The sequence below is a fragment of the Microtus pennsylvanicus genome, chromosome 19, assembly GCF_037038515.1.
Source record: "Microtus pennsylvanicus isolate mMicPen1 chromosome 19, mMicPen1.hap1, whole genome shotgun sequence".
NCBI lineage: Eukaryota > Metazoa > Chordata > Mammalia > Rodentia > Cricetidae > Microtus > Microtus pennsylvanicus.
This window is the reverse complement of record NC_134597.1, coordinates 9,427,185-9,453,301: the sequence shown is the minus strand read 5'-3', so window position 1 is coordinate 9,453,301 and position 26,117 is coordinate 9,427,185. Positions and strand designations below refer to the sequence as shown.

The 26,117-nt window shown below is 38.4% G+C and overlaps 1 protein-coding gene across 1 annotated transcript in view; it reads left to right on the top strand.

The window, feature by feature from the left end:
* Window positions 1-1,807: 1,807 nt before the first annotated feature.
* Samtor (S-adenosylmethionine sensor upstream of mTORC1) overlaps window positions 1,808-26,117 on the top strand; it is a 42,981-nt gene continuing 18,671 nt past the window's right edge. Inside the window, exons 1-2 of the mRNA XM_075953593.1 lie at window positions 1,808-2,099; window positions 15,008-15,149. Of these exons, the coding sequence (XP_075809708.1) occupies window positions 1,946-2,099; window positions 15,008-15,149 (296 nt within the window). The 5' untranslated portion in view covers window positions 1,808-1,945. The remainder of the gene's footprint in view (window positions 2,100-15,007; window positions 15,150-26,117) is intronic.

Genomic DNA, 26,117 nt, shown 5'->3' with positions numbered 1-26,117 from the left:
AAAGCATGGGTAATGCTTTGTTCTGCAGGCTAATCTGAACCTAGGAGGGAACATGCAATAGTTACTGTTATAAACTGACTACACGACCACTCTATTGCATGGCTGAGGGGAAAGCTTTTTTGCTAGATATGAACAGCTAGAGGGATCTGGAAGAGTCTAGAGAGAAAGTACTATAATAAACATGGCCAGGAGAGTGGGCCTGACCAGGAGAGAAGGAGGAGCAGAGTAGGCAGAGAGAGGAGAGGACCCATGGTGGGTACACGGGAGATGGGAGAAGGGGGTAGGGGTGGGTTGGGGTAGAAAGGTCAAAGAGAGGTGAGAGGAAGACACATAGCCAATACAGCATTATAAAGAGAATGAGAAACTGGGGGAGGGAAGCTCCTGAGTTAGAGGAGTTGGAGGGAGCGTGTGAGAAGAGCCAGGATGACAGTAGGAACTCTAAAATGCTGAGGGAGCCTGGAGGCCAGCATGTACTTCGGTGTGCTAATAGGGACCACAGATAACCGTTAGTCTTTTCTGCCAATGGTAAGGGAAATAGTTCTTTTGGTAGATGGGAACCAGCTTCACCCGTTCCTGAGGGATGCTGGCTTTTGTTTAATCCCAGAATCTGGGGAAATGGAGTTTCCTTTGCACCTAACAGTTACAAAAGGAGAATGTTACTAGTACTACAAAATCATTGATCTGAAACTTTCAATGTAACAATGTCTATACAATGTAATGTAACCAACAGCTACAATGTGGAGGTAGTCCACAATTGGATACAATTCATTCCTGGCCTGCAGAAGCTCCAGCAGTCTAGGTACCAGTACAGAGCTAATAAGGTCTTCTTTTGGAGAATACTCTTCCAGGTTTCTTTTCTTCCAGACAGGTTTCTCTGTGTAGCTCTGTCCTGGACCTTACGCTGTAGACCAGGCTGGCCTTGAACTCACAGAGATTGTCCTGTCTCTGTGCCCAGCGCGCTGGAATTAAAAGCATTGGCCACGACTGTGCCACCATGCCGGGCCTAAAAAGTTAGGAAAGGGAAAGCTGATTACTGTACTCTGTAGGCATTAGTAGACTAACTCTCCAAACCCATGTGAGACAGACCACCTGAGCAGACTTTTCTGAGTTCGGAGACAACCTACAATCAATGTAGGTTTTCCAGAAACCCCATGGTTTCTACAAAAGTTCTACAGGAAGACAATGTGGCCTTTTAATGTTTCCAGCTTGGTTTTTCCACATCTCCTATTGTTTTTTATTACCTTTCCTTTGCCCATTTAGGTGTCTTTCGTGCAGCAGCAGCATGCCTGCAGAATTAAAGCCGGATTTGGTAGCTTGACCTCCTCTTGACCCCCCCAAAAAAGCAGGCAAGTTTGGACTCCTCCTTAAAGTGTAAAACCCTGTGCAATCAAGTCTTCAATGGGTATCTAGTTGATAGGACTCTACAAAGGTGCAACGGGAACTCAGATGGTGGCATCATCTCATAACACTCAGCGGAAAGTTGGGAGACGTGCCAAAGCTAGACCTGACAATGAAGCCCAAACTCAGCAAACTCGAAGGCGCAAGCGCACCTCGCACCACCAGCCTCCCCCCCCCCCCCATCAACCCCTCACCCCCACCCCCCAGGCCCGCTTGGCTCCTCCGCACAGCATCCGGGGCGGGGCCTGGCAAGAGGCCCGATGCTCCCTCCGCCCCCACCAGCTGCTTCTTCCCAAACAACCCGGCGCTCCGCCGCTGCCCTCCGCCCATTGGCCCTTGGCCCCTTCCATTTCCGCCCAGCCCTCCGCCGTCCACCAATCACCCGGCGCTCTCGGGAAGACGCCGCCCCCGAGGCCTTGGCTGGGGCTGCTCGGCCTCGTCCTCCGGCTGCTGCCTCCGCTGCTGCCTCCTCCTTCCCCCAGCTCCTCCGGCCGGGGAGAGACCGCGGGGCCCGAGGGGCGGCGGCGGCGGCGGCGGCAGCGGCGCGATGGAGCCCGGGTCGGGCGGCCGAGGCTCAGCGCGCGGCCAGCGGCCCTCGAGCGCCGCGCAGCCCCGCGAGCAGGAGCGGAAGCTCGAGCAGGAGAAGCTGTCCGGGGTGGTGAAGAGCGTCCACCGGCGGCTCCGCAAGAAGTACCGCGAAGGTAAACAGGCAGCGGGCGGGGGAGGGGAGGCGCGTCCCCCGGCTGGGTCAGCGCTTTCCAGCCCCACAGGCCACCATGGACCCACACGGGGGCGGCACGTCTGCCCAGGCCGCCACCGGCCTCCTGCTGTCGCCTCCCGGAACCCTCATGGGCAGTGGCCACCGACCGGCCCAGGCCCTGTCCCCAGCGGTGTGCCGGAGACCGCTGTCACCGGGCACACACTGGGAAGGAGGGAGGGAGCGCGCAGGGATGGGGTTTTCAGGTAAGACCCGAAGACAAGGGAAAATTCACTCTGGAAAGGAGCCCGGCAGAAGAGAAGCTGCCCTCCAGATTGCTGCGCTGGACCAGCCTGTTGTTCTGCTCGCTTGGCAACAGCCCCTCTTCCTCTTCGCCCACTGGCAAGGCCGTGCCGAGGCCTCCCCTGCCTGGTCTCCCAGGGCTGCGAAGTCAGCAGGCCCAGGAGATGATCTCAAGGTGCTTCACCTTGTTTAGCCGGAGGAAGGGATGGCAGGCAGCTCCATCTTCAAGTTCGTGGAGGCAGGCAAGAAAGGGATCTGGGGCAGGTTCTTTAGATACTGTGCGGTTTTGAATAGTGTCTAACCACAGAGACTCTGAAAGACACGGATGCCATTGAAGCCGGCCATAGATGCAGCCCCCTCCCTCCATGGAAGCGGCTTTACTGACTTATGCTGATGCCAGAACTGTGTCTGTAGTTGGGTTTTACGACTTATCCTGGCATTTTTTAAATGGAGGCTCTCAAACAAAGCAACTTTGTAAGATTTCCGAAGGTGAAAACTTGCTTTATTCTTTTGCTCAGGGGGAAAACAAAAAATCTCTTAAGTATTAAAATGGGATACTTTTAGCAGATTTTTGTTTTAACTTAATTGCAAAATGAAAACTCAGCAGTGTTCTGATGTTAGTTCTTTAGCTAGTTAATAATTTAGGTTAAAAGAGAAGTTATGACAGGGAAGGAACAAAGACCTGTGAGACCATGTTGCTTTTCAGTTTTATGCACTTTCCAATTACTCTAGAAGTTCAGTCCAAGTCTTCTTCCTTTGAGTGTCGGTGCTATGTTTCATTTTTAAAGTATTCAAAGTTTCTTTCCTTGACAACTCAGTCCTGGCTTTTAATAGAGACCATTTGATATCCCCATAGATGGTTTATAGCTATTGTTTGATAGGTACCAATAGAAGAGCCTTGGCAAGCATTTTAAGGTATTGAAATTTTTCTTTATTAAAATTGCTGTAGTTCCCAACCGCAATTCAATAAAATGAGTGGTTACCATAGCAACAGTTGCATCATTCTTGATAGTCACAAAATGCACTTACATAATGGCATTCTCTATTGGTTTTTATGTTTGCAGAAATGAGGAAATAAGTGGACCCACATTTCTTCCATTTATAGTGCCATTTTGTACAAATCTAAGACACATCTTTTAAAAGAAAATGACTAGTATATAATTCAGTTTCTATTATTAACCTTTTTGTGATAATTTCATTGTTATTCATTATTCATTTATTCACGAACGAATAGGTTCCACTTAAATTAACACACTGCTAATGTGTCATTATCTCTTTAAGCTGTTGTTTATGCATGCTTAGTTCCACATGTTTAAACATGTCTTGAAGCCCAAACTCTAACTAGGGGAACACTTAGTTCATAATGAAGATGGGTACTTAGAAAGGACCAGAACTGAAAGCAGTTCATCTAGTTCCGAAGTCATTGATCTGAAGAGCTGTTGGGCAGGTAAAAAGCCTTTGAATAAGCTATTCTTTGGGCATTTTAATACCCTGAATTCCATCACCCATCTAGGCTTCTCTAGGTTTTGCTCCAGTGATATATAATACCCCATCAGTTAACTTGCAAAGTAGATGATCTGAATGAGTGTGTCCTTTCCAATGTTCACGTTTTTGTATGGCCTTAGTCTCAGTTGTTTGAATGCCCAGGAAGTCTGGCTATATAATCTTAAGAAATTATTCTTGGTATTTATTAGTACAGCATAGTTTTGGAGTACTGATGGTCTCTAGACTTTGTATTCTATAAACTCATAGCAGTTTTCTCACCTGGAAATGCAGTGAAAAATCCCACTTAAAATCTTGGAATGTAAGACTATAAGAACCCATAGTTGTCTTAACTATGGTTGATCTTAAATTGTCTACATTTTATCTCATATCTACAGTTTCTGGACCTCCATCATTAGGAAACATATTAGCCAGATTTAGTGTAGAACTTAAATTAATTCTTTCATTTTTATAGATGAGTGGGCTCTAAGAAGATCAAAGTAACTTTCATCAAGCTAAGAATGCTCACCATTAATGCCATACTATATTATGGGAGAGAATAGTTTCTCTCCCATCTCTTATACTAATATTGGTGATTTACATGTTAGAATATAAGAGAAAGTGGAGAGCAGGAAGCAATACTACAAGTTGGGCTGGGCAAGGAAGAAGGATATTCATTGGTGGCTGTGGGCTGTAGGACATGTGTGTAGTTGACCTGGGGCAATGTGAAGTACAGCTTTTTCAGGGATATGCTGGTAATGAAAGAAATGGTTTGGATTGGAAAGGAAAGGGAAACAAAGCAGTTACTGAAAAGAACACAAGCAAGGGTAAAGAATGTAGTGTTGAAAAATGGAGTTTTTCTTGCCTTTATCTCCGATAGTGGATTTGAAATGCAACAGAAAGAAAAGTGAAAATGAGACCTTCCTGCTGAGATGAGGAAAGGTGTTTTCCTCCCCTGCTCTAATCTGTCCGACTGGTGAGTGTTGACAGTGATGAGCAGGCGTGGGCTGGGAACGTGAATAGTGTTACAAGGGCAGCTTGGTATAGCTAATGCGCTCTGACCACTGTGACTCTGCTCCACTTCATTGCCTGCCGGTGTCACCAAAGATCGTATTCTGGCTTGTATAAGGAAAATGAGAATTGGCCGTAAAGAGCAGTGTTTGAGATAGTTCTATATACCTGAATAAGTTACTGAAAGAAAATGTGGGGACAGTTCCTAGCATTGCTAATCAGAAAAGATTCTTTGATGTCCAGCCACTTGTACATAAGACACTGTTATAAATTGAGTTTATGTGAAGAAAATCATGCTGGCAGAAATGGGTATTTTCTGTCTTTGCTATACAGAATTATAGAGTTTGATTTCCACAGTACCTTAAAACATTTTAAATGGATGATAACATGCATAGACAGCTTATTTTGAGGAAATAACTAGTTTGGTTTTGCTTTTTAAATAAGGACTTGGTTGATTGGTCAGATTTACTTGATCAGTGTATCTGATTTAGAACTGAACTGGAACCATGTGGATTTTCAGTTTTGCTTTTGCTTTCTTTGGTAGTTTTGGTATACGTGTTATGTGAGTGTATGTCTTGTGTGGATACATGTGTATATGTGTGCCTTTACCTGTGAAGCCCAGAGGTCAACTTCAAGTGTCTTCCTCGGTTGTATCCATGTTATTTTTTTGAGACAGGGTCTTTTTCTGAACCTAGAGCTCTCTAACTAGGCCAGACAGGCTATTCAGAAATCCCCAGAGATCGTGGGATTAGAGTGGCACGATGTTGTGCCTGAGCCTTTTATATGGTGTTAGGCATGCTTGCAAGGCAAGTGCTTTAGTGACTGAGCCACCTTTTCAGCTGTCGCTATTTTTCGAGCAAACACCCGAAATGAGAGTATTGTGGGGAACTCATTTTATCTTCAACTTTTCTTTTAGTAGACTTTCTCCACAGCTGTGTTAATAAGTTGGCCAATTCTATGGCCACCAAGAGATTTTGGAAAGGTTCTCCTCTTTTATTATTATTCAAGTGACGTTTCATTTTACATTTTCCCTTAATTAGTACCCATTCTGATACAGAGTAAGAAAAGTCTGTGCATGTGTGTGTGCTTGCGCGCATGAGCGCACGCTTTTGAGAAAATCTTTGCTTTATCACTGTAATAGATTCTTCACCAAAAATCTAGTTAACTTAGTTCTAGAAGATGTTGCTGTTGCTGCTTCATTTTTTTTGTGTGGGGGGGTTGTTTTTGTGTTGAAGGGGAGATATGAACAGATTGTAATAATCAGTAACACTAATGCAGTTGATTGAGTGAAGGGCACACACTAAGTGTGCAGTGTGTGTTATCTGTTTGATTTTATCATTGTGTGTCTTTGTGGTATATTTTAAAGGATAACCTAAGAACAAAAGTATTAATTTAAATCCTTTGGTTACTTCACAGGCCACAAACAAACAAATAAACCCAGAAGTCCTGTTCTTAGCCTTGGCCCCTTACAAGTGTTCTCTTTGGAACTCCATGGAGTATACAGTAGACCAGAGTCAGAACAGTGAAGCAAAAGTACAGTAGACTGCAAAGGAAGTAATCCAGAAGAGAAGAAACTAGTTAGGTGGCTGTTGATGTTCGTCTGATTTAGAGTTGATTTAGTCATGGTGGTGAAATGGAGAAAAATAAGAATAATTTGAAAGGTAGAATAAGCAGTTTTCATAAAAGTAAAGAGGAAAAGACAACAATACTGTAAGGTTTTGGGGAAATATTAGTAGCCATTGAAGCCCAGGTTAGAAATGCATTCTGTGTCTCTGAGTGAAAGTGCTGTGGGCTGGGTAGACAGGCAGAGCGCCTTAGGACGGGAGTGGAGACAGTGGTTAGTGTGCACCAGCAAACTGCCCAGAGAAGTGATGCAGATGTGCTAGGAGGTGCTTGGAGCCTCCACTCTCAGAAGTTGAGTTTCTTCTGTGCTAGGTTGTAGCGCTGAAGAACTCTGCCTGCTATTTATGCTTCATTTACACAAAATGGCAACTTATAGTCTTCAAGAGAAGACAAAATTAGAATTCTTAAGTTCTTTAAGAAAAGGTGATTGACTTTGATTCTGAAACATTCTCAGCATTAGCCTAAGGGCAGTGCTTTCATGTATATCCACTTTTTAGCTTCCAGGACCTAGTGTGAGGTTTCTTATACATTAGTATGTGCCAGTACTCGGTTAATTTTAAAATGCTGATTCTTGGGCCCCCAGAAAGCAATTGTGTAAGTTGTAAATTAGGACACATTTATGCTTTTGGTGCAGGTGACTGTTGGACCCTGGTTGGGGAGGGCAATACTAAACTAAGGTTATTTTGTTGTAAAACTCGATAATTTGATGCAAAAAAATGAAGCTCATTCCTTGGCTCCTTATATGATGCTTCATTTCTATAACAAATCATAATATGCAGGAGGGAACTGTCATTTGGGATAGCTAAGTTAGTGATTTCTCTATTAACTTCTTGGTGTTTTTGCTATACTGCTATAAAAAGTTATTTATTTTTAAGGGACAATATGCATATCAGCATTCTGTCTTTAAATTTCCCTGTTAATAGTTTTAATGCTTAAATTGATTTCATATGTTAGTTTGTCTCTTTATTCTTTTTGTTGCATCTTCACATTTCTGTAGTAAATATAAGCACACTTATGCTGATATCTAAGTAATATAGGCAAGTGCTTCACATAGTTTCTGCCATTCCAGTCTTTTGTAGTATTTATAATAATTTAGGACAGTCTGGTACTTGGAAATACCTACCCTTTCTGACACAGATCAAAAACTGTCACATATAACAAAATTTCCTTTTTTGTAATACTGTGCTGTTGAAAGAGCAATCTCAAATTGTAAATTTAAGTACCAGTGGTATTAAAAAGTTCCTGTTTTATTATGAAACTTACTTTTGGATCTCCCATTTTTATTAGTTCTTTTTAATTTCTAAAATCAGTGGGATCACAACTATCTTCAGATTACATAAATGTTAGAGATGTTGTTTGTTGCTGTCCTACCTGTACACTTCCAAGGTAGCATTAAGAATTGGTAGAATTTTGGGTATTATCCCTTACCCCATCTTGAAACTAGGAATAGTAATACCCAAGAAATTTAGCCATGTATTGTTTTCTTGACAGTTTAAAATTTAAGTTATTAGTCAAGCGTAGTGGAATAAGCATTTAATCTCAGCACTTAAGAAATTGAAGCAGAAAGATGAAGAGTTGGAGACCAGCCTGGACTATATAACTCAACTCTAGAGAAAATAATCATCACTATCCCAACAATAACAGCAACAAAAACTAAATAGATAAATCAGTTAATCTCTGTCATATTATCAAATGCTACGGTCTAAAATTAGAAATTTTTTGGCTTCTTAAAATGCTATAAATGATCATTTAGACTAGTTCCTTAGAATGTTTAGCCATGAATATACAGTGAATTTACTTGTAAAGTGTTGGGATAAATGATCAGTTCACACTCTAGATCCATTAAGTAAAAGGTATAGTTGTTTATAATGTGCACTGAGAATTGGCAACCAGAGATGAAAACAACTACCAGAAAATTAAAGATAATGCAGTTACAGAGATTAAATACAGCATTTAACTGACAAAAGCCCATTTGTTTGTTGTTAGGAAATCATTGTAATTGTGTTTTGCAGACCTTTGTTCGTGTCCATGATCATTCATAAACATAAAACCCATGAAGAAAGGCAGGGTGTATGGTGATTGAGGTATCTTTTTTCCCCATCATCAGCTTCATTCCTCCATGTTCTGCAATAGCATTTCAAAGACTTCTAGATATAAAACATCTTATGGCCATGTTGACAATATGTGTAAGTCACAGCCAGAAACTTGCTCTGATTTCTACAAGTTTAAGACTTGCATAGTATTGGGTCCCTGAGGTGTGTTAGTTATCTAGAATTTGGCCTCGAAATTAAGGATATATATTGTGATCTGTAGATTAACAATTACCACATTAAGCTTTAATTTTGTAGCATTTCCTATGCTCATTGGACATCATTTTAAAGCTTAAGTTTATTGAAGTATGTGTAGTTCATATGCAGTCGACACCTTCTAAAGTACAGAATTCTATGAATGTTAATAGTTATATGCGCATATAAAAATGCTGTCATATAATATAAAACATTCCGTTATTCCCAGAATTCCCTTTATCACCTTGCTATCTTTCTACTCACTGCCCCATTTAGGCTCTTTTGTTATAGCGTTACCTTTCAGAGTTTTATATCCTTAGAATGGTATAGTGTATTGAATTATGACTTTTAAAAACCAGTAATGTGTTATGAATTACAGGCTAAACTACCAAGAATTGTAACAGGTTGATTTTTGATGTATAAATGGTAATAACCTCTGATATGTTGTGATCTCAAGTTGTCAGCACTAAATACATACATATGAGCAACATTACACGGATTCAATAGTATATCATGCACATACATTTATTATATATAAAATAAAGAAGAGATCATGATAATTGAGTAAGTTTTAGGTATATACCCTGCTATTTAATGAAAATATATCTTACATAATGATTTCTCAGTCAGACTGGTAGACATCACATAACAGCTACTCTGTGTGTGAATGACTAAACATTTACTTCTTTTTTAATATATACATTCTAAGATAGTCACAGTGCTGTACATTACATCGTTGAAGCTTATTCATTTTACAACTTAGTGTTTAACACTTTGACCAACATCTACATTTTCATCTCTTCATCCTTTTCCTAAACCTCTGATGAGCACACACTACTCTGTATTTCTTTAAGCTCCTTGCTTTAGAGTCTACATATAAATGATCTGAGATGCATGTCTTTCTGTGACTGGTGTATGACCTCAGAGTTTATTTACATTATCAAGAGTAGCAGGATTTTCTTTTTTAAATTGAATGGAGTTTCATTATATATATAAATACCATACTTCATTTGTCTACTATCCATTGATGGACACTTTTTTTTCTGTATTGTAACTAATACAACAGTAAACATGATGTCTCCTTTACATATTGATTTTGTTTTTCATATATAAAGAAGGGGAAACAGAAGGGTGAAAGGGAGGGAGGAGGTGAAAGCTTTTGGATGTTTTGAGGAGCCTCTAGATTGTTTTCCATAATGGCTGTATTGTAATCTCAGAACAAAGTACATAGGCCCCCTTTTCTGCACATATAGCAGGTGGTTCTTTGTTACGCTAGCCATTGCACTGTAGTTTTGGTTAGCATTTCCCTAACTACTAGTAATGGTAACCATCTTTCCATGTTCCTAGTAATCATTGTCTTGGAAAAAAATGGCTTCAGTTCCTTTACCCACTTTTTTAAAAGGCTGGCATAATTTTGGGGTTGAATCTTATGAGTCCCTAGATATTTTTATATTAATATTTTACCATTTGTGGTTTATAAATAAATTAGTCATAGAGTTAGCCTCATTAAACTTTAAAATCTTTGCTTTATATTTATACCTTTTAAGAATGAGAATTAGGATAGTAAGAAAAATGATATCATTTATAATTAGATGATCCCAACATGTAAAATAAAGCGATTCACTTTCCTTGAATATAAGAAATTCATTATAATCTAGTATTTTTACTAAAATTACTTTTCCTTAAGCTTAAAGTTTTTCAAACAGACCTGTGAACTCAATGGATGTAATTCTACTTCCACGGTAAATTAGTTGTTTATTTTTAGTGGATATATAAAAATATAAATGTCAAGAGAATACAGAAAGTAGAAGTCAAGGTGTTGTGAACTTTGTTCTAGAGTTTATATGACTTTTAAGTTGATTTTTAAAATATGTAGTTAAACAAGTTATTGTTACTGATTCTCTAAGTTTGTTATTCTTGTTTGATTATGAAGTGTGTATGTAATGATGCTTTCTAAAGGTTGTTTTTGTATTCCTTGTAATAGGAAAGGTGAAGTATATTTGTATATTAAAGTATATCCAGTTTTCTAGGATGCCTGTAGACAATGAATTTTACAAGCGAGGTGTGGGGCATGGAGCTCGGTGATACGGTGCTTGTCTGAGCATGCACAAAGTCCTGAGTTCACTTCCCAGAACTACATAAAGCAGAGCGTGGTGGCACGCTCTTGTAATCCCAGAACTGATGCCGGAAGCAGGAGTACCGGGTGTTCAGTTCATCCAAGTTTGAGGACAGTCTCAGGCACATGAGACCCTTTCCGTCATCATTAGATAAACTAATTTTTACAGTAGATGGCAGTTTAATAAAGAAACCTGCAATTGATCAGTACGCAAAGAGTGAGACTGTTGGGAGTTTAGCTCCAAATAGGACATCTCTGTCACATTTCCTCCCTGACAGTTCAGAGATCATCATGGGAGAGGAGGCCAGAAAGGTTCTAAGAGCCAGAGATAGTGACTGTTTCCAGGGACATAAAAATGCTGTTGCACACATGTGCTCACAGGGGCTGGGATTGCATGCACACAGTCCAAGGCAGCTCCATCCCCAGCATGGGTGGGGGAGAAGCTCATGAAGTTTCACCCCTAGCTGAAAAGCCATTGACAGTCAGTGGCTATTACGGAGGGAGAATCCAGTTTTTTAAGGGAGCACTTGAACCTGAGAGAGATAAGTGGTGGGAGGAGGATATAGAGAAACTGTAGGACAGAGAATAATGGGTGAAATTGATGTTATGATGTATGAGGTGCTCAAACAATGAATAATGAATAAAAACAAATAAAAATAAATGGGTTGTTAGTCACAGTGGTATTGAGTTATTCATAAATGACATTATATTGAAATAAATCCTAAGATAAGCTCATTGCCAACTTTGGTCTTGAATATTTTAAAAATATTTGTTATGATATAATGAACTACAGTTTTAAGCAGATCTTAAATTCTTCTTTCTGATTTGCCTTTTGATAATGAAAATATTATCATTTATTTTGTACATGCTGAATGCATGTATAAGCAGGTGCACACACACACACCCAAGTGTACCCATGTGAAGACCAAGAATTAAAGTTTGGTGTCTTTCTTGGTTGCTTTCCATTGTTTTTTTTAAAAGCCAGGCTCTCTGACTGAACCTGGAGCTCACTGATTGTCTAGACTAGCTGGCCAGTGAGCTTTCTCAAGTCTCCTATATGCTGACCATTGGTGTGGTGTTATAGGCAAACACACTGGAGCTTTTCTTTTGACTGTGTGCTGAGCAAGCACTGTACCTATGAAGCCATTTCCCCAGGCTGCAAGTTACTGTAATTTTTGAGGAAGTAGGTTTATTTAAGCTCAGAGTTTCTTTCAGGGAAAGCGTAGCAGAGTTCATGTGGAAGGGGCGATCCCTGTCCCTGGTTTTTGGTTTGCTTACATTTCAGTGGCAGCCAGGAAGCAGAGTGTATTGTCCTTTGAAACAAAGCAGTAGTTAAAATTGTGGTTGGCCTAATAACCAGGTGGCTGACAAAGTCGTTAGAATCAACTTTTAATTTTTAATATACGTTTAATGTATATACAGTTTGAGTGTGCAGAAGAAATTTGAGTATACATGCTGGGCATTTATTGACTTTTTTAAAAAATCAATTTGAGGAGCAGTGCTTTCAGAACCCACATTATAATGTGCTTAAATATTTTGTTAATATTTAGTATTTTAAACACTATAAAAGAGAACACTATGAAAAATTAACTTGTCCCATTTTTCTCTATAAATTATTTAACAAGCACCCTCAATAAACTTTCAGGAATATAATGGAGAGTAAATTTTTCTCAAAATTAAAAATCAACTCTGGGTCAGGGCAGTAGTGGCACTCACCTTTAATCCCAGCACTCAGGAAGCAGGGGCAGCCAGATCTCTGTAAGTTCAAGGCCAGTTTGGTCTACAGAGTAGAGTTCCAGGACAGCGGTGGATGTTACACAGAGAAACCCTGTCTTGAAAAACACGAAAAACAAAACCTCAACTATGTTTTGTCCATTTTTAACCATTAAACATTTACTGTAATACATATTTAATAGGCTTTGATAAATGTTTGTTGGGTAAGGACTTGAATTAATGTTATGATTCAGGATACGTACAAGGGCCATAAGGAGTATATTAAATTCATGTCTGTTTTGTTATAGCCTCCTCACTCACATTTTATTTGTATGTTTGGCACTCTTCTCTCTCTCTCTCTCTCTCTCTCTCTCTCTCTCTCTCTCTCTCTCTCCCTCCCTCCCTCCCTCCCTCCCTCCCTCCCTCCCTCCCTCTCTCTCTCTCTCTCTCTCTCTTACCTATTGACTGTTATTTCAAGTTGCATTTAACAGTATTTTTTTTTCTGAGTCTGGAGAGATGACTTAGCAGTTAAGAGAAGTTGCTGCTCTTCCAAGATTCCTTCTTTGCTTCTCAGCTCTTATGTAAAGCAGCTCACAACTGCCTAAAAACTCCAGCTCAGTTGATCTTACACCCTCTTTTGTCTTCCATGGGTATCCGCACACATATGGCATGCATGTGTTCGTTCCTGTGTGTGTGTGTGTATGAGTGTTTTTACGCACACACATTAAAATAATCTTCAAAAAGGCAAAACCCTTTTCAGCAAATATGGTATAAAAATAAATAAATAAAATTTATTGTTTGGTTTCAGGTATATAGCTTAGTGCACTATGCTTACAATCACATACTAACTTTCAGTGTGAGCATACTCTGAGGGTATGTAAACTCTTCTGTTAATAAAAATGCTAAAATATTAAGTTGTTTGCAGTTAAAGTCAATTAAACACACAGACAAATGTTTGAATCCTTTAAATGTCAGATAAGCAGTAAACCTCAAAACTACACCAAAAGCACTTTCAAAGACAATTTTGTTGAATGTGAAGAATACAGAGGCTATACAGAAACAGGTCTCTATAGTACAGTCATCTTTCCACCTTCTAGCTAGTAGTTACAGAGTAAATCAAGTTTCAGAGTCTGATATGACATAGTAAGGACACTAAGAAGTTTTAATAGAGGACAGTAGTGTCTCACATACCCCCTTATTCTCAGCTGTAATGGGCAAACACTGAGCTCTGAGTCACCATTAGTGACAAGAGTTCCACTTTGTGTGTGTTCTGTTTTTCTGTTACTTTTCTCCAGCACCTTGGAGCCTTTGGTTGATATGTCCTTAATAAGTACATACTAGAATCCAAGGTTTATAACTTTCCCTGGTTAATGGGAATTAGGAAAGCTAGCGCTGAAGCTTCTTGCCCTTCTTAGGTCCATTAACCTTGTGGATATGATGTCTTCACTAGCAATGTCACTAACAACCCCTGTACTCTTTGTCAATTTTTTTCTCCTAGGTTTCCCCCATCCCCTTACTGTTGTTGCTTAGGGCTTTCTTCCAAATAAAGTACAAATACTCAAGTCTTTCAATTTTACCTACTGTTTTCAGAGGCTGCTTGTTTGTTTTCCAGCCTCCCAAGCCTAAAATAATCACTCAGAAACTATATTAATTAAATCACTGCTTGGCCAATCACTTAAGCATATTGCTAGGTAGCTCTTATATTTTAAATTAAACTATTTTTATTAATCTGTATATCATCATGTGGTTGTAGCTTACCAGGCAAAGTTCCAGCACCTGTTTCCTCCGGCAGCTACATGGCATCTCTTTGGCTCCATACTCTCTCCTCCTCTATCTACTTGAAATTCCCACCTTGCCTTGTTCTGCACTGCCATAGACCCAGAGCAGCTTTTTCATTAACCAGTGGTATTTGCAGCATACAGAAGGGACTCCCACATCAACCTACTACCATGGAGAGTCTAAATCAAGTCTTGCAGGAATTAAATGAGTTTTCATTACACATAGGTTCTTTGAAATACATTTGATAATAGAATTTTTATACAAATCACTCACATTTATAATGGTAATTTTTTAACTAATGCCAAATTTCCAGCCATACTTGTACCCTACCAGCACACATTTACTTTATGAATTGGTAGGTCATATATGTATATCTGGGGGGGGGTATGTGCATACAATTAGCGATGTTCAACTTAATAAGTCTGTTTGAAAGGGTAAATTTTGATTGTCAGATCATCAATTGTAAAGCAGTGTTTAAAACTTCATTAAGTTTTAATTCATAATTTTTTTATTCTTGTTTTATAAACTATCTTTATTTTCCTAAAATTAGCTGACACATAAAAATAAAGTTAACTTAGATCATCTTTTCTTTGTATACAGTGGGAGACTTTGATAAGATCTGGAGAGAACACTGTGAAGATGCGGAAACACTTTGTGAATATGCTGTTGCAATGAAAAATTTGGCAGATAATCACTGGGCAAAAACTTGTGAGGGTGAAGGTCGCATTGAATGGTGTTGTAGGTGAGTGTTTCATAAACAGGCACTTTTGGTCTCGAATATATTCTTTAACTTAAGTGTAAAATGATATGCTATTTATTATACCACAGAGGAAACTATAAATACTCTTAAGTGATGTCTTTAAGATCCTCTTTTTCCTTTGTGTTTCACTTTGTCTAGGTTTATTTCAGTTTCCTTGGCTTTTCTTTTTTTTTTCTTTTTTATTGATTTTTTTTTTTATCTCTACATTTTTCTCTGCTCTCCTTCCTCCCTCTCCCCTTTCCCCACTCAACCCTCCCCCAAGGTCCCTGTGCTCCCAATTTACTCAGGAGATACTTCCCATGTAGATTAGATCTATGTAAGTCTGTCTTAGTATCCTCATTGTTATCTAAGATCTCTGGGATTGTGGCTTGTAGTCTGGTTTTCTTTGCTTTATGTTTAAAAACCACCTGTGAGTGAGTACATGCTATAATTGTCTTTCTGTGTCTGGGTTAACTCACTCAAAGTAATGTTTTCTAACTCCATCCGTTTTCCTGCAGAATTCAAGATGTCATTTTTTTTTCTGCTGTGTAGTGCTCCATTGTATAAATGTACCGCATTTTCTTTATCCATTCTTCTGTTGAGGGAAATTTAGGTTGTTTTCAGGTTCTGGCTATAACAAACAAAGCTGCTATGAACTTAGTTGAGCACATGTCCTTGTGGCACAATTGAGTATCCTTTGGATATATACCCCAAAGTGGTATTACTTGGTCTTGAGGAAGGTTGTTTCCTAATTTTCTGAGAAATCACCACACTGACATCCAGCAATGCAAAAGTGTCCCCCTTTCCCCACACCCTCTCCAGCATCAGTGTTTTTGATCTTGGCCATCCTTACAGGTGTAAGATGGAATCTCAGAGTTGTTTGATCTGCATTTCTCTGATGACTAAGGTTGCTGAACATTTCCTTAAGTGTCTTTTAGCTATTGTAGATTCCTCTGTTGAGAGTACTCTGTTTAGGTCTGTACTCCTTTTTTTTTTATTGGATTATGTGTTCTTTTGATGACCAATTTCTTGAGTTCTTGGTATATTTTGGAGATCAGATCTCTGTCTGATGTGGGGTTAGTGAAGATCTTTTCCCATTCTGTAGGCTGTCATTTTGTCTTGTTCACCGTGTCCTTTGTTTTACAGAAGCTTTTCAGTTTCAGGAGGTCCCATTTATTAAATGTTTCTCTCAGTGTCTGTGCTGCTGGGGTTATATTTAGGAAGTGGTCTCTTGTGCCAATGTGTTCAAGTGTACTTCCCACTTTTTCTTCTGTAAGGTTCAGTGTGGCTGGCTTTATGTTGAGGGCTTTGATTCATTGGACCACCATGAACACGCCCAATCTCATCTGATCTCAGAAACTATAGTTTCCTTTTCTTAATCGAAATGTTTTACCTTTCACATGCTTAATTTTTCGAAGCATTTTATAAAATATGGCTTTAAGTCTATTATTACGTCTACTTGATATGGAATGGCTGGGCATTACACATGGGAGGTCTGCCCTTTTCTGTAGAGAAAGGAAGAGTGAATGGCTATTGGAAACTGAACTCAAGTCCTGTGGAAGTACAATCAACCAGGGCACTTAAGTGAAGCCATCAGTCCCCACCCCTTAAAATGTTTGTATTTTATTGAAAGTAGATTGTTTTGTAAGATATATTCTGATTATTCTTCCCCACCCCAACTGTTCCAATGAAGATAGAGTTGTGCACTGATAACAGGGTAACCTTGTAAGTTTTTAGGAGTAATTATATTGTTCTATCCATGTAGCAGTAATAGTGATAGGTTTTTCTCCTAGGACTCAGGAGTGATTTAGAATTTAGCCACAGGCTTTTAGCTTCATTGGCACTATCAGGTATGTATGGGTTCCATCTCCTGTAGTGGGCTTTGCTGCCAATCAAAAAGTAACTGGTAGCACCTATAGTGTTTGTGCCACTATCATACCAATGGGGATTTGTTGTAGAAAAATCCCTAGTGCAACATGCGGGGTTCAGGATCCATAGCTGCTGAGGAAGGATACCAATTACTTTTTGCCTCTGGTTATGTGAATGGCATATTTTAGCCCTGTGAACACTAGCTAGTAAGGATGAATCTTCCAGGCCAGCACTAGCTAGAGTTTTCCTTGTTCTCTTGACTAAAGCTGTAGATCTTACTGTCAAGTTCTAGAGGTAACAAATATTATTGACAGTAGCCTGTATTTGGCATGATGGGACACGGGGGTAATTATGGGACCCGATAGGCCAACATCTCAAAAAGAGGTATCCTTTTCCAATTACTGAGGCTTTTGTTTGGTAGCCTATTGTGTCTACTTGGGTTATTGTGTCCATGCTGCCTCCCACCCTCATTATAGGGCTCCTGCTTTGGACCTTTTTTATATTGTGTATGCATTTTAGAAAGTTTCTGCATAGTAGGTTTTTATATTGCTTTTGCAAAAAGCCTTCAGTGTTAGCTATCTACCCATATTCTCTCTTTCACCCTGCCTGCTTGTTCCCCACCTTACCCAATCCTTCCTATTCCAGTTCCCAACTTTCTCACCCAACAGTGCTTCTTTCTGTTACCCATTCCGTGAAAGATCCCTCCTTCGCAGTGGTCTTTACTAGTTACTTAACCTCTGGGTATTCCAAATGAAATATAAAATTTTAAAGCTTAAGTGCAAATATGAGACATATGAGAGGAAACCTATAATGCTTGTTCTTCTGAATTAACCATACTGAAAGGGTTACCTTCTTGATCATGGTTGTTTCCAGTTTCATCCATTTGCCTGTAAATTTTATTTTTCCTTAACAACTGAATAATGCTCTGTTACGTATGCATACCACATTTGTATTATCCATTCTTAGTAGATATTTAGGTTGTTTTCTATTTCCAGGGTATTGTGAATAGAGGGCAATGAACATGGGTAAGCAAGTATCTCTGTAGTAAGATAAAACTACATCTCGTTGTAAACCTATTTTTAACTTCTTGAGAAATCTCCACACTAATTTCCATAGTGGCTGATCAGTTTTCACACTCACCATCAGTGAGTAAATATTCTTTTTCTCTACAGCCTCTACGTTATCTCCTTCATTTGGATGTTGTTTTTGTTGTTTGTTTCTTCTTCTTCCTTTTTTTTAATCCTAGGCACTCTGACTATGGTAAGACATCAAAATAATAATAATAATAACAATAATAATAATAAAATTAAAATGTCAGTCATGAAGCTGGTAGTAATTTTTTGTTTTTGTTTGTTTGTAATTAGAAGTATTTATAAAAGAACATATACATGGTTGAGAAACACTTAAATGAAGCTCAACATCCATAGCCATCAGGGAAATACAAACTTAATTCTTTGAGATATCATCTGTTAGTTTTTTGAGACTTGTATACGTGTTTACATCCTTTCTGCCCCATTTCCTTCCTACTCCAAGTCCTCCTATGTCCTGCCCCCCGCCAATTTTATGACTTGTTCTATAATTAGTAGAATTGTGTGTGCGTGTGTGTGTTTATATGTGTATGTGTGTGGTCTGTGTGTGTAATCCAGAGCAAAATGTGTATGTAAGAGTGGCTATACAGGTCTTTATTTAAACCTAAAGCTAGTTTGGCCAAAACGGCCTCAACCAAATATTAAAATTTCAGTTATATATAATTTAATATTAAATTATGTGTAATTCACTTGAGAGTCATATATATATTTATGTGCATACATGCATTCATACATATATGAGGTAGGTGAAAGTAGTGAGAAAATAAGAACAATGGATTGTGGAACAAAGAACTGTACAGTTGGGGAAATAAAGGAAGGATCCCCTTTCTCCCTCATCCCCCCAAAAAGAATGATGGGGTGTTTGTGATTAACTGCTTGGTTCTGTTTGCTTAGCTCTATAGAGAAAATATTTATAGAGTTGACTAGTTCACCCCACCCTCCCAACTAAGAACTACAGAGCTATACTACTAGGCTAGACCCCTCTCTGGGGGGGGGGGGCGGGTTCCAGTGCCCTCCAGTCAGGAACAGAACCTCACTGTTCCACTCCACAGCCTTGGATTTTCAATTATCAGGACAATCCAGGAGGCAAACTCTCCTCCTGTTTTTGAGCGGACTTTGTTCAGAAAGAAATTATTTTTAGGTCAAACTGCTAAAAATAGTTGATAAGAATTTAACTCAAACTTCTGAAGAACAATAGTCAAGTAGAAGATGTGGTTTTAGAAAATAACAATAACAAAAAGATTGAGCTTAGCATGATGACACATGCTTTGAAAAGCACTTAGAAGGCAGGGCAAGTGAGTTGTGAGTTTGAACATGCCTGGGCTATACACTGAGATCTTGATTCAAAACAAAACGTGTCTGTAAGAGAGGTTGAACGGTATTTGTCTATGAACCTCAAGCCTTCAAAACAATATTAAATTTGCAGTTATATATAATCTTAGTTTAAATTATGTATAATTTCTTTCCCTCTTGCATAAGAGATCAGTATTTCTTTTAAAGCTAATATGGAATTAAATACCAGTTGGTCAAAAGTTTGCTTCCATTTAGTTATACTTAAAATTTTAAAGAAATTTGGTGTCAAATTTACTTATTTACTGACTTATTTACTCTGCTAAGATTTTTTAATGGTCATTTAGTAGGAATAATTAAGTATTGGATTTCTTTTAGAAGAATAATTAGATTTCAAATGTAATATGCTGGAGAGATGGCTCAGCAGTTAAGAGCACTGCCTGTTCTTCCAAACGTTCTGAGTTCAATTCCCAACAACCACATGATGGCTCACAACCATCTATAATGAGATCTGGTTCCCCTTTGAGGAAGAGACCTGGTCAAATGTCCTTAGACCATGAAACCCAATATGGATGTATTCAACAGAACTGCCATATATGGGCTGCCCATGATGCTTCAGTATTTCCAGGGCATAAATTTCATTTAATATTTTTTTATTTCTTTTATAAAAATAATTAGATTTCAAACTTAATATGAAGTAAAGCATTTTTATGTATATCACCAAAGATACATAAACACATTTTTTCCTGAACAATTTGAAATTAGTTCACAAATAGCATGCCATTTTATCCCTGAACTCACAACTCCTAAGGAGTTGTATAACTGCAACACCATTATCATTAAGACAATTATCAGTAATCTTCCAATTTACTAAACTTATCTAGTTCATAAATTCAGATCTTTTTCTTACTGTATCCAGAATGAATCTTAGGGTTTTGTGGTGCTTTGAATTAGACTAGCTCCCATAGGCTCATACTTTTGAATACTGCCCCACAGTTGGTAGAACTATTTGGAAAGGCCTAGGAGGTGTGGCCTTATTGGAGTAAATGTGTCACTGGGGGAGGGTGGGACTTGGAGATTTCAAAAGCCTATGTATTCCCAGTTAGCTCTATGGTTGTCTCCTGTAAGCACTATGCCTGCCTGCTGTTGCCCTGCTCTTGGCTGCGAGGGTCATGGGGGCTAACAGTCTGGAACCAGGAGTCCCAAATTAAATGCTTTCTTTTCTAGTTTTCTTTGGTTGTGGTGCTTTGTTATGGCAGTAGAACAGTAAGACAAGATTCCAAGGTTTTTTCCTAAAAACAGTGAGACCTTGGTAGTGTTATCTCTGTGTTCTTACTTTGTTTTTTATAACATTGAGTTTTTGCCAAAATGTCAGCTTTTTAGAAAATCTCACATAGTTTAATTTTGATTGTTGCTTAGAAGTGGCAAATTGACTTGTTCAAATATTTAGATATATTCACCGATTTTTTTCTTTTTTTGGTGTCTTATTTTATTAATTACTGAGAAATGTTATAAGATAAATTTCACCAAATTTCTTAAAGTTGCTTAACTATTTTTTCTACTTTTGCTTATTATATTTATAATTGTTAACGTTGTTAAGACTTTCTCTATTTACTTTAACATAATTTAGCTGCAGGTCTATTTCTTTTATAACCCATTTTTTTTTTTAACTTGCTTCATTGTGTGTGTGGCAGCTTGTTAAATATTGCTGTTGTGCTTAAAAGACACTGGAATAACTGTTTTCCCCAGAAAGGACACAGCTTTGTTTTTCTCTAATGCAGGAGCTAGGATGAAAGAAAGAACACTTAGAGCCATCAGTAGTAATTGATCTGGAATGGAGCTAAATTACCTCTTTAGGAAGCGTCAGTTCCCATTTGGTTTCCAGTGCTTTAAGAGTGAGGGGATGAATGCTCTGTGTTTGCAGAGAGACAGCTCTTGGAGAAGAGGAACTAAGATCCTTCTCTGAGTTTTCATTCTATTCTCAGTCTCTCATGCTGCTGCTGCCCAAGAATCAGAAAGAATATATGAATTATTATATCTGTAGTTTGGTTCTTTAAAGATTTTCAGACATTCCATTATGGCAAGTTATATCTGATCAAATGAAAAGCATTTGTTAGTTTTTAAAGTTAGTTTAGATTGAACTGCTATTCTGCTTGATGGACTATTATCTCTTCTAATTAAGAGGGGTGTCTTGTTCAAATCAAATATCAATTTGTATGGTATCCATAGCTTTTCTTCTTTTGTGGAAACAAAAGCAAAACCTCTTCCCCAATATAACACATATGCTGGTTTCCAATTTGAGGTCAACACATCATTAAAGTATACCAGCTGATTCTGTAGTTTTTTTTCCACAATCAAATGTCCCTCCATGGCTGTTGTTCATTTCTCATTATCATTCAGAAAATTCAAAGTTAATAAAGCATTATTTAATCTATCTCTTGGTGTCTTTATCATCCTTTTCTCTTTTTTTAACATATCCTTTAGATTTCGATTTGATCTTTGTATAACTGCCTGCCCTATAGAATTGTGTGGTATACCTGTAATATGCTTTATAGTACATAAGCAAAATTTGTTTCATTTTCTTAGAGACATATGCTGGAGCATTGTCTGTCTTTATTTTCACAGGTATACCCATGATGGCCATAACTTTTAGGAAATGTGTAATTATTGAATCAGCCTTTTCAAACTCAAAGCAGTTGCCCATTGAAAACCTGAATAGGTATTAATGGTGTGGTGAACATATTTTAGTTTTCCAGACTCTACAAAATGGAACCTATCCGTCTGCTAGATTTTAGTCCATTGAGTACCCTTTGGGTTACTTCATGCAGGTAGTGGTATTTGGTTGTATAAAGAACAAATAAGATGTTTCCTTATAATTTCCTTGGCTTATTGTCGTGTGGTGGAGAGGTCTTTTAAAAAAAAAAAACTTTGCTATTGGTGTTTGTAGGAGAATGGGTGGAGTTGGGAAGTCATTATGGTAAGTGAAATAGCCAGACTCAGACAAATACTGATAGATTTCTCTCCAATGCGCAACCTAGATTTAAAATTACAAGCATGCGCATGTGATCCACCCATTCTATTTCTAGGGCAGGAGACAAAAGGAGTGCAAATTAGAGTAAAATGTAATTGTAAAAATGTAAGGAAATGCCATGGTAAAATGTGAAAAATTAATTTTAAAGTACGATGTAAAATTACCATTTATATAGCCATGTTGGTTATTATCTTTTGTCAGTTTAACACAAGTCAGGGTTATCTGCAAAAAGCAAATGAGAAAATCAACTGAGAAAATGCCTCCATCAGTTTGGCCTGTAGGTAAGCCTGGAGGGCATTTTCCTGTTTAGTAATGGATGTAGGAAGGCCCAGCCCACAGGGCAGTTCGACCACTAGGCAGGTGTTTCTGGGTTGAGTCTGCAAGCCAGTAAGCACCACAGCTCCATGACCTCTGTTTCAGTTCCTGCTTCAGATTTCCGCCTTTAACTCCTTTCCTGACTTCCTTCACGCTGGACTGCAATTGCAATATGTAAGCTTAAGAAAACCCTTTTCTCCCCAAGTTGCTTCCGTTCTTGGTGTTTATCACAATAGAGAGCAGTCTATGATACTGTCTATTAGTAGTGTGAGCCTGTGTCCATTTAACAGAATTATAACAGTAAGTTTACACCTGTGACTTGTGTGCTCTCCAAGCATGGATTCTTGGTCAGATTTGCACTGCCAGGCATATTTCCTCCCGTGGAACAGGTCTCAAATCCTTTATTCAGAAAGTAGTTGGTTCCTCTCATAGTATTTGTTCTACTATTGCACCCATAGTCATAACTTGCCATACCACTTATTATTATAGTTCAGAGTGTTGATGATCTCACCCCTGCCCCTGCAGCAGCCCACATAGCAACAGTTGACTTTAACAGACGAAGAAAAGTTGGTTGTATATAGTTATCACATTTCTTAGTCACTAGTTGTTGGTCACCTAGATATTTCCACATCCTAGCTATTGTGAATAGAGCAGGAAAGAGCATGTGGTAAATACAGCCCTTTCATTTGGTAGTACCTGTCTTAATTGAGTAGCCACCACACTGATCTCCTTAGTGCCTGTACTAATTTGCCTTCCAGTATCCTTTATTAACTGTAGGTAATAGCATGTTATATGTAGGTTCCTACCCTTTATTACTTAACAGTGGAGATCATGCTCTTTGCTATTATGATAGATGTTCCCGGAGAAATAGGAGCAATGTGTGTGTATTTGTACACGACTCATTTATGCACTTCTGTGTGGGTATATAGTAACAGATTGGCTACAAAGAACTGACTCATTTAATTAGGAAGTCTTATATATCCTAATACCTTCGTTTTAACTGTTAGATGAGTAAAGCAGGTTGTTCCTGGTTTAATCCAGCGAGTCCAAAGTCTAAACAGAATAATTTCCTTAAATAACTAGAAACTCCTGCCTATCTTCAAAGAACTCCACCTTTTCCTGCCATCTGGATCAAACTAAACTGATTTTCCGGCTTTGGAGATTATGGGCTTTTTGGCTAGGACTACATAATCTGTTAAAGGAGAACCGTATATTTATTGTATTAGTATATTGAAATGTCATACTATAGTCTTAAATGTTCTTCCTTACAGTGCCAATTAAATATATTTAGAAAAAGTTTTTTGAGTTGCAGACTAGGCTTTTGTAACTTCATTGCTTTGTATTTATGTAATTCACCTGTTTGGGGTTCATCAGATGTTGTGAAGCATCACTCTCCTTTTTCTCCCTAACTTTCCCCTATATGATTTTTCCATTTCCCCAACACCACTTAAGCAGAAAACTAAATCACAGTGAGTATCATAACTTGGCACATGTTTCACTGTCTACCTGACAGTTGATTTTGTTTTACAATTTTTTCACTTACTGATCTATATTATTGATCTATGACTAATGTCAGTATTTTAATTATAGACTTACATAATATCTTAACATTATTGGTTGTCATTTATCCTACCCACCCTTTTAGTTTTTCAGAATTTCTTTTTTAAAAAAATATTTATTTATTTATTTATTTATTTATTTATTGTGTATACGATATTCTGTCTGTGTGTATGCCTGCAGGCCAGCGGAGGGCACCAGACCCCATTACAGATGGTTGTGAGCCACCATGTGGTTGCTGGGAGTTGAACTCAGGACCTTTGGAAGAAGCAGGCAATGCTCTTAACCTCTGAGCCATTTCTCCAGCCCCAGAATTTCTTGATTATTTGTTTTTTCCATGCTTATCTTAGAATAAGCTGGTTTACTCATTTTTTAAGTGTTTGAGATGAAATTATAAATTGTAAAAACTGATGCTTTCACATTGTTGCATCATCTTGCCCATGAAAAATGTATTTCATTTGTTTTTTTTTTCTACTTTTTAGTCTGTATTTCAAAATTTTCTCCATGGTGGTTATGCATAGCTCTTACTTTATTGCTAAGTAACTTAAGTTTTGTTGCTGTTATAAATATGAACTTCCATTTCATTACATATTCTAACAGCCTAGGGTATGTATTTGTTTTGAACATGTTTATGGATGCTTGTCATTTTGTGTTTCATATATATCACCATTTTACATAATTTTATTACTGCTTGTGTGTGATTGATTCTCTTAGGTTGCCCAGATATTCACAGTACCATCTGAATACATTGTTTTATTCCTTCCTCTCCAGTTCCTTTGACCCAGCTCCTTGTTTTTACACACTGAACCATCTTGTCAGCTCTAGGGTCTGTTTCTTGAGTATGGACACAATACGAGCAACTGTGTCAGGCTCCTTGACGAACTATGACACAGAATGAACCCTTCTCCTTAAATTGCTTTTGTCAAGAAGATTTTATCACAGCAACAGGAAAGGAGATGGAGACAAGGAACAAGGCTTCAGCTTTTCCTAGTTCCTATTATGTAAGATTTCTTTTATTCCTTGCTTTCCCCCACCCACAGTTTTTTTTTTAAAGATTTATTTATTATGTATACAACATTCCTTCCATGTATGCTTGCCAGAAGAGGGCACCAGATCTCACCATAGATGGCTGTGAGCCACCATGTGGTTGCTGGGAATTGAACTCAGGACCTCTGGAAGAGCAGTCAGTGCTCTTAACCTCTGAGCCATCTCTCCAGCCCCCCACAGTTTTTATTTTATTTATATTTGTGAGAGTGGGAGATCAGAAGATAACTATTGGGAAATGACTCCTTGTACCCAAAGATCCAGAGACCAGGCTTGGCCTGTAAGCATTTTTAATATTTAACAAAAGATGCCATCTTTTCTCCAGGATATGGTTTTTGGCCTCTTTTGTCTACTACCAGATGGCTATAGTTATGGGTACTCCTGTTTAAATTTTCTGTTTCATTCCATTTGGCTTTTATTCCATGTTGGGTTTTGTGCCAGTACCATAGTGGTATTATTATTATTATTATTATTACTGTGACTCTGTAATATATTTTGGGATCTAGGATGGTGATCCCTCCAATATTGTTTTTTTCTGCTTAGGGTTGCTTTGGCTATGCAATCTTTTCTGGTTTTATGTGGGATGTTGTGGTTTCTTTTATTGGGATTTCGTTGAATCTGTAATTGCTTTTGGTTATAGCCATTTTCACAATATTAATTCTACTAATCTTTGAACACTGGGAGTCTTTTAAAAGTAGGTCTATCTCTTCAAAATGATTTAATTAAGGAAAACCCCTCACAGGTGTGCCCTCCCACTTGGGTTTTAGTTGATTCCTG